This window comes from Thermobia domestica, chromosome 11, assembly GCF_964235325.1.
Source record: "Thermobia domestica chromosome 11, izTheDome1.hap1.1, whole genome shotgun sequence".
In the NCBI taxonomy this organism is placed as follows: domain Eukaryota; kingdom Metazoa; phylum Arthropoda; class Insecta; order Zygentoma; family Lepismatidae; genus Thermobia; species Thermobia domestica.
Genome location: NC_137464.1, coordinates 254,476,146 through 254,491,515, shown reverse-complemented (window position 1 = coordinate 254,491,515; position 15,370 = coordinate 254,476,146). Strand labels below are relative to the sequence as shown.

Below are 15,370 nucleotides of genomic sequence, written 5' to 3'. Positions count from 1 at the left end.
ATGTGCCCTATCCAAAAATCCATGTTTCAGAATCCTAAGGTACTCACCAACTAGCCTACCTCTATAAAAATTGTTGTAGAAGTACCGCAGAATTAATTTGAAACATGGATATTTGGATAGGGCACATACTAGTTCCTAAGTGAAGTCTTGATCCGACTACGGTAGGTCTCATAGTTTTGGAGGTATGGACCTTTGAACTTATTTTTTATTTTTTTTTTCATGTTTTCGGCAACCTATAACTCCGAAAGGAAGCATTTGGGCACCCAGGTTGGTCTATACTTTTTTTATCTTATCTTGGTGTCAGGAATCACCTCCCAAACGTTGAAGGTGTTGTTTAGAAACACCCTGTATACAGTATATGTAAATGAAGGAAAAGTATCACAGATCTTGTCGTTCACATACAACTGCGAATGCCTTTTACAATGAAAACGATTAACAGTGACATATAAGAATGAATTCTTGAAGGAAATTGACAAGGGCTTAGAGATAATAAACTAGCTTCAATTACCAGCTTCGTTGGGTTAAAATAACAATTAGTAGGCCTAATATGCCTCGTTAGTCAGTCACTTTTTACTATTACCGAAGCGCTCTCTGATATCGGTTATTTTCGAAATATAATTATATCCCCTCATACTCCCGTAAGTTGTGAGGCTGAATTTGGGTTTATACGGCATCGGAAGGGTCACTGTTCATCTCATTCCACCAAAGTGTCACTGTCCATCTCTTCGGGGCAGAAACTGAGTTTACCATTCTTGGGGAGGATATGCAGGATAGGCCAAAAGTCGTATGGTAGGCGAACAAAGTAATATACGCCATAGACAGGAATGAAGTATCCCTACACATGTTATAGATGAAGGGAAAGTGCCACAGGCCATACCGCGTTTCCAGCGACCATCTTGAAATCCGACATCTTAAGATTCAACTTCAAAATTTAAGATGGGAAGAGGTGTGTGTGTGTGTAACACATCAGCTAGCAAGTTTTTATGATTATCCCGTTACTTTTACGTCTTAGGCTCAGTAAATTGAATATAGTCCTCACGAAAGCTCTACGCATAGAAATTATTCTGATGCGGGGTGAACGAAGTGTGAGAGTCATTGCAGATGACTTCAACAATTACCACCACGAAAGGAATTCTATATCATTATGACAGTTGCTACCTTTCTATCCAAGCTCAGAAATACAGTTATTGGAGGCAGGCTCCGGACCTGTAGACCTAAAACGGCTGCAAACAAAGCAACAACAATAGCAGTGTTGACATCCGTTCACAAAAAGAGTCGTCTTCAGTCAGATGCTGCAATAATTGCATTTTGTACGGATGCTTGTTTGTTTTTAAAAGATTCTCCTTATGGTAGGTAGTACGACTCACGGCACTTTCTATGGACACGCGGCATGCACTACTTTAAGAGCTTTTGTGAAAGATGGTAACACTGCTATTATTGTTGCTTCGTCCGTAGATCTTTTACACCCACCCGTGTGGGGCCTGTCTTCAACAGCTTATTGGATAGAAGGATAGGGAATGTGTTAGGTGATATAGGATTCCTTGCAGGGTGGCGATGGTTGAAATCATCTGCGTCAAACTTTTGTTGAGGACCATCTTCAATTAGTGACCCTAAAAAGAAAAATAATTAAACAACTCGTTAACGGTTAGATCTAGATTTAAAAAAAAAAGAAAAAAGAAACAGATATTAATTCCGCCTGGATCCGCCTCTAGTGTAAACGAAATCAGGAGTTTTGATTTTGGTACTTTTCGATCTTGAGTCCTCGCTTAGGTCGACCATTGTTCTTTGCTGTCACGTGACCAATAAAATGGAGTAAACAATTCAATAGCGTGCGTTTATTGTAAACAATTATTTGCCTTAGTAATGCTGCTACTTCCGCGCAAAGAATTACATGTGTGAGTATGGTAGTCTTGATGGTTTTGAGCGAGATTTTTTTTTAAATATTAGTACAAAAGCAGGAAACATCTGATTCAGTAGCCAGAGATCAAGGGAAGTACAATCCGCCGTCATTTGTGCCATCCGCCATTATCTAAAGCAGTGATCGCCAAACTTACGAAGCTTTTGAGCTACCGTGCCGTCTTTAAATCCTACTGTGAGCTACCAATCAAAAGAAGTATCAACTATTTTTTTTTTTTTAATTTACATATGTTTGTGGAGGAATTAGTAGATGAATCAAGGTTATCCAAACGGAGTGTTAACGCGATCTACCAAAAATGTCCCCGCGAGTTACTAGCAGCAATCACTGGCGATGTCGGTTTGGCGATCACTGATTTAAAGATTTGTGGCCTCCAATGTCACCAGACCTGTCATCGAGAGATTTCTTCCAAAATTATATCTGAAGGACAGAAAATCTACAGAAGCAAGTTCGTACGTCCAAGACATCTGAACAAATATTACATCCGAAGTCACTCTTTATAAAAATAAGTCCTGAATGAATGATCAGCGCCCAGGGCAAACTGCTTAAGCTAGAAACTTGGAATTTGAACAGTGCACAGAATTTGTGACGTAACGAAGCATTAAGGAAGGATTTTTGGAAATTCAATAAGGAATAAGGGAGGGGAGGGAGAATAAAGGTTGAAATTATTATATTAAAATGTCCATATATCGAAATCTCTGAAAGTTGGAGAAGTTAAATTTGGTATATGAACGTCTCATTTAAAATGAGTAAGCACATGTTCAGCATTTTTCTTTAAATATTGACCTAGGAGGGAAAAAAAATGAAGTGAACCGAAAAAAGGGTGGTACACAATTGTTATAATAATAATATATCCATATTATTAAGATTATCGTATCTCGGAATCTTTTGACTTTAAAGACATGAAATTTGGTATCTGGATTTCTGTTTTTAATTTTAAATAATTTAACATGTGTTTAAGCGTGTTTTGATATTTGTCCTAGGAGGGAAGAAAAGACATGCCAAAAAAGAGGGGTGACGATTGAAATTGTTAATAAAGAGGTTCATATCTCGGTATCCCTTGAGGTTAGGTACATGAAATTTGCTGTTTTGACCGTTCATGTAAAATAATTGAATACGTCTTTCATTATTGTTTATTTATTTATTTATTTTTATATCTATCCTAGAAATGGAGATGAGAAGATAAAGGGTTGGAGTTGCAATTATTGTAATAAGATGGCCATATCTTGGAGAATCCATTATAGTTTAAGAAATTTGTATTTGATATTTGGATTTTTCATGTAAAATAATTAAGAATGAATTTAGCGTTTTTAGTTGTTTAACCTAGAATTGAATAAATTTGGTTGGGGTGGTTCCTTGAGATACCCATACGACGCCTTCGAATTTTGTGCAAGATTTCGAGTCCACATGTATTGCATGGGAAAGGTGCAGAAGGAAGATTATCGTGGGAGCATTTGCTAGCAAACAATGCTGATGTAGATATGTTATGTACCTGACAATGTGGTAAAACGGACAAGATTGTATCTCCAGGAAAAGGGGGGGGGGGAGATACTGTCAGCGCATCTTAATTATTATTTTTCAGAGATATCCTTTAATTAAAAGTTTTGTATGTTAATGCATTGTTATTCAAACCAACAGTATTCTGTACTATTTCAGTGCTATTGAAATATTCCGTACTATTGAAATATTGCATACTATTGAAATATTCGTCCTATTGAAATATTCCGTAATATTGAAATATTCCGTAATATTGAAATATTCCATACTATTGAAATATTCGTCCTATTGAAATATTCCATACTATTGAAATATTCCGTAATATTGAAATATTCCGTAATATTGAAATATTCCGTAATATTGAAATATTGCATACTATTGAAATATTCGTCCTATTGAAATATTCCATACTATTGAAATATTCCGTAATATTGAAATATTCCATACTATTGAAATATTCGTCCTATTGAAATATTCCATACTATTGAAATATTCCGTAATATTGAAATATTCCGTAATATTGAAATATTGCATACTATTGAAATATTCGTCCTATTGAAATATTCCATACTATTGAAATATTCCGTAATATTGAAATATTCCATACTATTGAAATATTCGTCTTATTGAAATATTCTGTACTATTTCAGTGCTATGCACTGCTTCTAGGATTCCGCTAGAAATGTAATGAGAATAGGGAAATATTAAAGATTGTCCTGACCACTTTAGCCTTTGGTTGTATTCTGTGTGTCCTTCGGGCAATGACACTCGAATGCCAACAACATCACATCATGTCAACTCCCTGTAATTTCTTCTTGTTGGATGTAAACTACGTCTTGGGTTTTGTCAGGCTTTGTGTGTGTGTGTGTTTGTTTGTTTTTATCTCCTTGAAATACAAATTACTTTTTGTATTAAATGACATGGAAGGTAAATAATTCTATGTTCTAGTTTTTTCTTCTTTTTAATAATATATTGTGACATTACTTACGTCCGAAATTATAGGAGACAGTTCCTGTGGATTAAAAAAAAAAAAAGAAAAGAAAAAAATTCTGTACCATATTGTTCCGTTGTTCCGGAAAAAGTACTACAATACGAATACCTCTTAATTGTTCTACTTTCTGCCACCCATTGTTCCTTTTCTTTTTTTCAAACTTTTGAGATGGAAGGGAGAAAAATTGAGAACAATCTTATGTTCTATGAATCTCTCCCATCTTCCTTTTTTGAAGCCTGCCTGCCCACATTTCCTATTCTTGTATTTTTTTTTTTTTTTGAACACCTGTTTCCTGTTCATTCTTGATTTCTTTTCAATTTTTTTTTTGGACTTGGTAGTTGGTGTGTACATTTATGCAAATGCCACATTGTTTTATTTATTTTTTTTAAAGTGTTATCTCTGAAGGGCAGTAGGCCGAAAGATAAATACAATACAAGCGTTTTCTCTTGTATTCTCTTCAAAGAATGATTTGCAAACAACTACACTACACGCACAATTAGTGGAAAGATTAAAAAAAAAAAACTTTGCTACTGAACTGTATATATAGTTGGTAGTGGGATTTCACAATGGGTGGAGACATGATAACCAGTGGTTGTCAACTGAAGCCCACGGGGTATCACGACACACTCATTTGATTTTTTTTTTTTTTATTAATTACTAGCAAATCGCCCGTTCTTCACACGGGGAGATGTTTCATTTTGGACATGAAAGACAATGGAGGCGGAATATGGATTTTAGCGGGATCAGAAGTGTCATTGTTAGTCTCAGCGACACCGAAAATTATGTAATCGACACTAATATCGGTCATTTTCGATCATTTTTATAAATATATCTGCCCCTGCCCCAAGTTGTGGGGCTCAATTTGGATTTAAACTGGATCGGAAGTGTCACTGTTCATCTCAGCGACCCCGAAAACTGTGGATTCGACACTAATATCGGTCATTTTCTATCATTTTAAAATTCCCCTTCCCTAAATTTTACCGTCAAAGTGAAATGATAAAAACCATCCCAGGCCCGAACCTCATCTATGTTCAAAATTTGATCGAGATCGGTCAATGGTTCAAGAGTTATCAAGCTACGAACTTAGTCACTTTTAATTTTATATTTTAGATTATATACGCGTAACGACTATCACTTTAGCGTGTTACTTGTGTCTTAATTCAGCACCGAGCACATCGCCTTCCGACCATATAAGCCATAACACGTTACTACCTGAGAGAATTTGCATTGGTATTTATCGTTTAATATGAGCAACGCTTTGCAAAATATATGCCAAGTAACGAATATTATTCTATGTTTTCTGTAATCGGTCACAGTAATATCGTTGTAAACCTGTGAATCGTTTGAGAACAGTTACATGAGTAACAGTTCCGCCATCTTATGTTCATAGTGCTAAAACACAAGAATAACAGATAAAGAAAATAGATGCAAGCACTCCTATCTGTGTAACTGTTGTCAGATGATTCACAGGTTTACAACAATATTATTGTGACCGATTACAGAAAACATAGAATGTTATTAGTTACTTGCCATAAATGCTAAATATATTTCGCAAAACTTTACTCATACCAAACAATATAAAACAATGCAAATACTCATAACCAGTAACGAGGTATTTCTGATATGCTCTGAAGGCGATGTGCTTGGTGTTGAATTGACACACAAGTAACACGCTAAAGTGGTAGTCATTTTTTGTTGTTTCAACACCTCATTTTTTGCTCTGTACGCAATACTGAGTATTGTGTTGCCGGTGGGGGTACAGACCGACTCAAAATTGATTTTTAATTAATTTATAAAATGCTTCATGATTTTTAAATTCTAAAGTTTCGTGATAAACCTTATGGGACTGCATGTTGCGACACACCGTTTGGGAACCACCAACGTAAACTATTGTGCGAATCACTGGTATTGCAGCCACAAAGGATATTTAGCTAGTGGTCTGCGCGGACATAAAATACTGTATCCGTACCAACATCCACAAATAATGAGATAAATATTGCCGGTGCTTTATAATGTTTAAAGAATTTGGCTAGTGTTAGTACCTTATATATATTTATCATAATCTATCCGGCATGTTATTTGCACCATAAATCAAACACATGTATACACTATTATATAACCTGAATTCTTTATTCCTCTTGAATCTTCAGACAATAATCTCTTTGACTCTTTCCCAATTCATATACAGAGTGGCCCAAAAGTAGGTATACACTATCATTCTGATCAGCTCATTGCATTTTATATAATTTCTTATTGTTATCCATCAGGTAGACTTACTTTCTTTATTATTTGTTCTTAATTTATTTTTAAGCTCGGAAGAGCCAAAGCAATTAAACATATAAGCTAGAATGTTATACTTGATCAATGCAGAGATGTATACCTACTTTTGGGCCACCCTGTATTTATAATGTTCCTAATATTTGTCCTTACGACATATATTCATAACCTTTCAACACATCTTGTTTATCTTAATCAATATAATAACCAAAGACTACAAACCTTACGCTACATAGTATGTGTATTCTACTGTAACACTTTCTGCCAACAATTAAGATCATATATTTAACAACTAACGATTAAAAAAGATTAACAATTAATGATTAAAATACATTCTTTCTTTATAGTTTTATAAATTCTATCATACAGGCTAATATCAAATAAATTCAGCCGGAACGATAAATAAATCTCTTTCCGATTATAAGTCATCTATTCTAATTTCTAAAATATTATTAGCAGTTTAAAAAAAAAGTCCAAACTTGAGACCCATGCGAATCGATTGGTCTTATTAATCTGAATAAAATGAAATGGATAGGTGTAAAAAGCTTCGAGAAAATCAAGAAATAAAAAAAACTAAATTTGTTTGTAAACCTTAAAATATTATGCTGGAGGACAGCTCATCTACTTACTGATGTAGAACTTATATTGAAATAAAGCCTTATCAAGTTCTTTATTATGACATTAGCTAGTAGACAGTACGTTGTGTGGTTAATGAAATACAGCCGGTACGTTGTATGGTTAAAGATATATAGCCAGTACGTTGTATGGTTAATAAGATACGGCCAGTACGTTGTATGGTTAAAGAGATACAGCCAGTATGTTGTATGGTTAATGAGATACAGCCAGTACGTTGTATGGTTAATGAGATACAGTCATTACGTTGTATGATTGATGAAATACAGCAAGTACGCTGAATGGTTAAAGAGATACAGCTAGTACGTTGTATGGTTAAAGAGGTACAGCTAGTACGTTGTATGGTTAAAGAGATACAGCTAGTACGTTGTATGGTTAAAGAGATACAGCTAGTACGTTGTATGGTTAAAGAGATACAGCTAGTACGTTGTATGGTTAAAGAGATACAGCTAGTACGTTGTATGGTTAAAGAGATACAGCTAGTACGTTGTATGGTTAAAGAGATACAGCTAGTACGTTGTATGGTTAAAGAGATACAGCTAGTACGTTGTATGGTTAAAGAGATACAGCTAGTACGTTGTATGGTTAAAGAGATACAGCTAGTACGTTGTATGGTTAAAGAGATACAGCTAGTACGTTGTATGGTTAAAGAGATACAGCTAGTACGTTGTATGGTTAAAGAGATACAGCTAGTACGTTGTATGGTTAAAGAGATACAGCTAGTACGTTGTATGGTTAAAGAGATACAGCTAGTACGTTGTATGGTTAAAGAGATACAGCCAGTACGTTGTATGGTTAATAAGATACAGTCATTACGTTGTATGATTAATGAAATACAGCAAGTACGCTGAATGGTTGATGAAATGCAGTCAGTACGTTGTATGATTAACGACGTACAACCAATATATTGTATGGTTAATGAGAAGAACCAGTACGCCAATGCCACTACAGGGACAAAAATCACTAATTTCAGTGACTCATTTTGTTTTCGATTCATATAGATCCACGGAGTTCAACTTTAGAGTCGGGTTCGTGACTTTCGGGGAATAACCACGAGTAAAAAATCATTTCGAGCAAAATCCACGAGGGAGAAACTCCTTTTTGGCCAAAACTCACTCAACCAATATATATGTTTTTAAGAGGATTCACACTGTTTCGGGTTGAATTCAGTTAATAATGAGGGAATATCAATATCTACCTTGATATAGCAAAAGACGAAAATCTACAATCGCTTCCTTCTACAACGCACAGAGTCACTAGTACATAGTGTATTGTTATTTTACACTCTTTTATCTTGAGTGTCTTTATTTTTATATTGTTATTTATAAAATTTTGTTTCTTTTTCTTTTACAGATGGGGAGACAGTGGAGAAATAAACAATACAAAATGATGCTACGGTGATATTTAAAAGTATTCTCTCGGTTTTCCGGTCTCCTTCCGAACGCCAAGAGGAGCTTCAGTCATGTTCAGCGAACTGGAGAAGGTAAGTACAAATACAGTAGTATTATATAGGAATATATATGGAGTAGTTTTTATATTTCTTATATATTTACAAAGTTAGTCTTCATAAATCAAGCTAGGGAGTGAGAAGTTTATAAGGTTCCGAATGAAAGTTTAACAAAGCTGAATTTCAAAAAAACGAAATGAAATCTTTCAGTTTTACGTCCCACGTTTATGTCGGTTATGCTAAAGGAGACGGTGATGATGAGAAATGAATGAAATGGTGGAATGAAGAAAGTGGGAGGAAAGGGGAGAACCCTGAGGAAACCCACGAGCACGGTGTTTGTTCACCACAAAGTCCACACGGCGCGAGCTGGGATCAAACCAGGGACCCCAAGCACTGAAGGTGAATGCTCTACCACTGAGCCACCGCATCTCTAGCTGAATTTTCAAAGTCAAGTACGGTCTTGTTCAAAAAAACTTCCAACTCATTTGTCTTTTAAAGAGCAAGTTCTTCTAGATACGTGAAGGAGATTTCAGTATTTTGTCATGTTAACAATATCTTAATTACCCAAACAACATTAATATTTGTTTGGTTTAATTGTATCTACCAGTTACTTAAAAAATCTTTCAGTTTCACGGAGCCATGGGGACCCAATGGTAGGGCGTACATCTCTGATGTGTGGGGTCCTTGGTTCGATCCCAGCTCGCATCAAGTGGGCTTTATGGTGGACAAACACCGTGCTCTTGAGTTTTCTCGGGGTTATTCCGTTTTCTTCCACTTTCGCCACTCCACCATTGCATTCAGATCTCATTATTACGGACAACTTTAGCCTAATCGATATAAGCGTGGGACGTAAAACTTAAAGATTTCATTTCTTTCAGTTTCACATCTTACTAAACCCCCCACATCTAAAGGAAGTGGATGGTTAGTAAAAGTGAATGATAATAAAACAATTTATGGAATGAGAATGCGGAAGGAAACGGGAGAAACTCCAGAAATAACCCATGGACATGATACTATTCACTATTCACTTACACGCCCTATCCGATGGTCTAGTGATTAGCGCGCATACCTTTGATCTCACGGTTCGCACGGAAAATGAAAATAAAATGAAATCTTTCAGTTTTACGTCTCACGTTTATGCTTGTTAGGCTGAGGGAGATGATGATTAAGGCAAGTAAATGATTATAGAAGAATCGGTGGAGTGAGAATGGGGGAGGAAACGTGAGTACCCCTGGAAAACCCATGGACACGATGTTGTCCACCACAAGCTTACTTGGTCGGGGATCGAATAAGGGACCCTACACACGAAGGGTAATCGCTCTACCACTGAGCCACCGTGCCCTCCTCGCGGTTCGCACTGTTTCTAAGTTGCTTCCCGGTGAAATGTATTGAAATTTCAACGCATTACAGTGGTTCGAATTACCTTAAACTCCACGTCTCATATAACATTGATGCTGAAAAGGGGCGCTAGACATCAATATACAAAGAAACGAACTTACGTATCCTGGTAAAGAACCAGGGACCCCTCACACCAGATATTAGTGTCAACCATTTCTTCTTAAAGTTAGTCCCAACCGAGACTTCGTCCTCTCTGACGGAGATACGAACACAGAAAATTCGAGTGAGAAACGGCTATTTGTTCAGTGGGATTTGGCGCCTTGTAACGCGAAGCCAAACGCTTCAGACCATTCAGTTATTCCCGCCGGTTACCATTAAGCCATTGTGGTCCCGTCTATCAATAAGAATACGGGTTTTCTTCATTTGAAAGAGGTAAGTGGTCATTTTTCTTTAAAGGATGACTGTACACATTACTAGATATCATACGAATAATGGGATCAAGGCTTCTGAAGTAGGCGCGTTATACGTTTCTCGCAAAGGGTGTGGAGGGAGAAAAAAAAAACTTGTAGGTGGGCTAGGGAGAAGGTGGAGTACAAAGCTGAACTTTTAAGGCAGGTAGCCCCGTCTGATTACATTGAATATAACCAACTATTTTATTTCTGCATCAAGTTAACCTCTATTTTTTAAAAGTGAATATTAGGTGCATTATAATATTTCCACGAGTTCAACTCAGACTCAGACGAGGCTATGGCTCTTCACCCCGCTTGTTTTAAGTAACTGTAGAGTGTGGTCAGCACATCGATTCTCATTAACATTATTCGTTGTGGTTTCGTGTACCGAAGCTCGATACCTTCTAAGGCAAATAGCTCCACACAGATGCCTCACGATCAATGACGGAGGAACTGGATGAGGCGGGACCATCTCCCCTTTTAGACGAAATTTCTATGAGGGACAAAGTTATCAAGCCAAGAATAACTAACTGTAAGAGAAATAGTATTAACGTTTATAAGATTAATACTATTGTAAATTAATCCATCACAAATTGGGTTCCAAGTTTGATCTTCTAGTGGTGTACCTGTGCAGAGATCTTATTAAACACTTGCAGGGACAAAGTAAATGCAGAGAAAACTAAATACATGGAAGTTCGTCGGGATCGTAATACGGCAAATTATAGGTACGTTGAAATATCAAATAATACTTTTGATAAGATGGATACTTTCAAATATCTAGGATCAATATTAACAGGCGAAAACTGTATTCACGAAGAAATTAAATGTCGACTAAAAGCAGGAAATTCGTGTTATTATTCAGTTCAAAAATCTCTTATTGTTGCGAATTCTGTCGAGGAATTTGAAGCTTAAAATATATAAAACGATAATCTTGCACACGCACACACTATTGCTATTGCATTGGTTTATTTCTAAAGGACAAAGAAAAGTTTAAACATTTATACCATATTGATTTAGTTTGCCCAAGAATGTCCCTGGATTTTCACGTTTTATTAAAAAAAAAAAAATCCTTTTTCCGTTTTTGCTAAATTAAACCACGAACACTGATATTACATATCTGTAACATATGTTAATCCTCTTCTAACGAAAGGGGAGTAAAGTTGTCTTATTTTGATTCAAGTTATTTGTAGTGTTGAGATATTTATGCAATTTGTCATTTTAAAATGATAATAAAATATCATTATGAAAGCGTGCATAGAGTTTAAGTGCGCTCTTGACCCTATGATCGTTGCGTAGTAGTTATTGTGTAAGTACGCAGAACTTTTTTTTTCTTTCTTTTCTGCTTTGCTTGAAAAATAAAATGAACGAACTGAATTGCCGAAGTGAAAGTTGCGATCACTAATTAGTACCTTCTATCATCATGTTCGTAAATTTTTACTCTTTCCTGAGACTTGGAAGTAATAAATGACGTTTTTCTAATGTTACGAAAAAAAAAACTTGTTCAGATGAATTTATATTTAAAAAAAAGAAAGAAAAAGAAAAAAAATCAGTAGTTCTCTATAGTACAGGTATAAATAACTTGTTAATAATTTTTTTGTTTTTACAAAAATGTTAACTAAGTGATCTTACTTTAACAAGAAATTTTAATAGTTTTTATTTTAATATTCTTTATATGTTGTCTCTTTTTCCTTTTAAATTAAAAATGCTGTACGCATTACTTGCATTACTCTGTTTTTCTTCCAAGAAAATACTTTTCGTAGCTCACTTTTTTGTTATGTACAGTGGAGTCTCGTTAATTCGAACTTGGATAATACGAACAGAAGCCCATTCCCCTTGAAAACTGTATTGAAAACAATAGTAAAAAATCGTGGATAAATCGAACTTTTGAACCTATGTTTTGGATAATTCGAAGTAAATACAGTTGAAAATTTTTAATGTTGGACTGATGTAAACAGAGAAATACAGTTTTAACGTGTTTTCAGTTATCCAGATGCAGCCATAGGGAAGAGTAATACAAAAGATAAATAGAAAATCTATGTAATGATAAAGATGAAGGTGAGTTGGGGAAGAAGTAAAGATAGAGAACCTGTGCTAATCTCATCTTGTTTCAGAATTGGTTGAAAATTTAAGATGAATTATTGATAAAGTCAACAAAATGTTATTAATATCGTATTCCACGCAAAACATGAAATTCAAGATTTATTGAACGTGCAAAAACAAATTTAAGCAAATGAGGTTTACGACTTCTTAATATATGTTGTATTACAATAATGTATGTTGTATTATTATACGTAAATATGTTTTCCATTGTACACGTAGTTCGAATTATGTGGAGTCAATGTCGTTTGCGGTATTCGATCACGCAAATAATCTGCTTTAAAGGTAAAGTCTACACCATATGAATATGTTTTTGATGCACAGTACTTTGGTTTGTTTGTTGTTATATATGTGAAAAAATGTTGTTGGATAATTCGAATTTTGGATAATTCGAAGTTTTTTCGTGTCCCCTTGGATTTCGAATTAAAAAGAGTCCACTGTAGTACCTAAATATTATGTTTGGATGACGAATGTTAATGTTTACAACTTACTCTGCGAAAGTAATATGCGCAAGGAATTCTCTGCAAATAGTTCATGTGAAAATTAAATCAATCATTTTAGAAGGATTCATCCGCTATTTTTCATCATCATTTTTATTTTCATTCATTTTTCAATTTAAATTACCATGCTACAATAACCATAACAATACTTAGTGTTATAGGTAACAGAGTCCTAGATCTGCACCTGGGAATATAAAACCTCAATTGGGGTTATGAAAAGAAGAAACAAAATCGATATAGCTCTGGAACAAGGATGTTATAAATAAATGATCTGCCCATATGTATCTTCATCCTATTAAATCGATGAAGCTGAAAAACAACCGAGCATCGGCACATCTGATTGGCTACTCTCGTTTCTGCCATCGTCTGATTGGCTACTTTCGTTTCCGCCATGATTGTTGGCACAACATATTGCGATCGTATTGGGCGGAGTGGGCAGAGTAGGGGTGGCGAAACTGTGACGTATGGCTTCAAGATTTTGTTGTAAGGGCAGATCCTCTATTTTATAACATCCTTGTCTGGAAGGCATACATTTTTTTTCACGCGCTACCCTAGCCAACTGTTTTTAAGTTGATCACAAGGAAGCGGGTAAGGTTAGATTTACGTCGAAGTTGTACCACCCGACTGTGACGTAATGTCACGTGGTATTATCGTAGGGGACAAGATGAAACAAAACGAACCCTGTGGGGCTTCTAACTCCCCTTCGTTCGCTGACGCTCGCTCAGCTGTTTTTCTTAATGTAAGCAAATGACTTTTTTTTTATCAATATAGTTGTGTGTGAAAAGTCTTTCCCCCTCTATATCTCCCGACTATCCCCTACAACCCGTAGCTTCGCGATGGCTCTACTTCTTACTCTCCTATTGGTTTATAACTTCATTGTTATTACGCGCTATCAGAAATATTTAGGTAAATGGTGGGAAAAAACACACTTTATGCATTATATAATCCGTACAAGGACAAATAGTATTATTTTCATTTTATTTTAATGAAAAAAGTGTTATGAAATTTTAAAAAAAATCTTGGGGCGGGTTTGATCCCACGCCAAAAGGTATTTTCATTACTAGCCCATTGCGCTAGCATGTTCGGCTACGAGAACCAACAGTATGTGGGGTTTGATTTGTGGTATATATGTGCTACGTGGCGGAAAAACGGATAACTCCAGCCAATCAGAACCGTGTATTTAGCTCCTGTGGCTAGGGTCGAGCGTGATGCTTCTGAAAGATTAATGTAGATGAGTTCAATATTTTAGGTAATGTTGTTCACGAAATGAGAAATTTTTCGTTCCGTCTCAATTCGGTCTCGAAAACGAAACTATTCAATTAGGTTCTTTAAGTTCGAGATGAGACGAGAAAGACGTTAATTCTTGAGACGAGAATCGTAATAAGTCTCGTGTGTAACACTAATTCACCCAAGTTTTAGATCTCAAATATTGCTCTAGTGTTGTATGACTCATAGTGAAAAGAACTGTAAATTGATTACAGGAACAGATGGAGAACATTTATCAACGTTTAAAAATAGGCCCAAATTATTACACAATATATTTAATTAATAAATATGGTTTAAATGTAGATATATCGTAAAGTACCTCGTGACGCGGAAGAATTCTGTTGTTACCTTCGAGCTGAAGATTAGTAGACCTGATCTGTGTTGCTACACTACCCAGAACCCTGAATGACATGGGCGCCCCAAGAAAATTTTTTAGGGGTGAGCTCAAATACTTAATTGCTATATCACATTTGGTAATTTTTATTTGTATTAAGAAAACCTTAAGAAATTTAATACATTTTCATGAGCCGGGGGTGGGGGTGGCTCGGGCCCCATCCTGCCCTTCCCTTCGGGCGTCCAAGGTGAATGATCTTCTGGAATGCGTCACCGCAGCTATAAACTCCATTACATACAGTCCATTTAATACAAGTTGTCCCTTCTGACAGTTGCTTTCCTCTGTTTTTTCCTTCTTGCACGTGGTCATAACAATCAGGCAAGAAGAACTGTTTCTATGGCAACAGGACATTCAGCCAATTATAGTGACTCATTTCTTTCGCTTTACAATGGTAAACATTCCACCCTCTCCGCACGTTGCCAGTTTGAATATAAACAAATGCACAATGTTTTAGTCGAATGCCAACTTGAGTAATAGACCTGCTGCTTATTGAGAACATTATTTTTAGTTCTCTTTTGTGGCATTTAATTTTATAAAACTGAGATTTATTTCCAGTGAATAATTTC

The 15,370-nt window shown here is 35.7% G+C and overlaps 1 protein-coding gene across 2 annotated transcripts in view; it reads left to right on the top strand.

Annotated features, from left to right (window-relative positions):
• Window positions 1-15,370, top strand: part of Myo10A (unconventional myosin 10A) — a 744,055-nt gene that overhangs the window by 110,428 nt on the left and 618,257 nt on the right. For both annotated transcript variants that reach the window (XM_081732073.1, XM_081732074.1), the window contains one exon: window positions 8,667-8,796. In XM_081732073.1, the coding sequence (XP_081588199.1) occupies window positions 8,776-8,796 (21 nt within the window). In that variant the 5' untranslated portion in view covers window positions 8,667-8,775. The remainder of the gene's footprint in view (window positions 1-8,666; window positions 8,797-15,370) is intronic.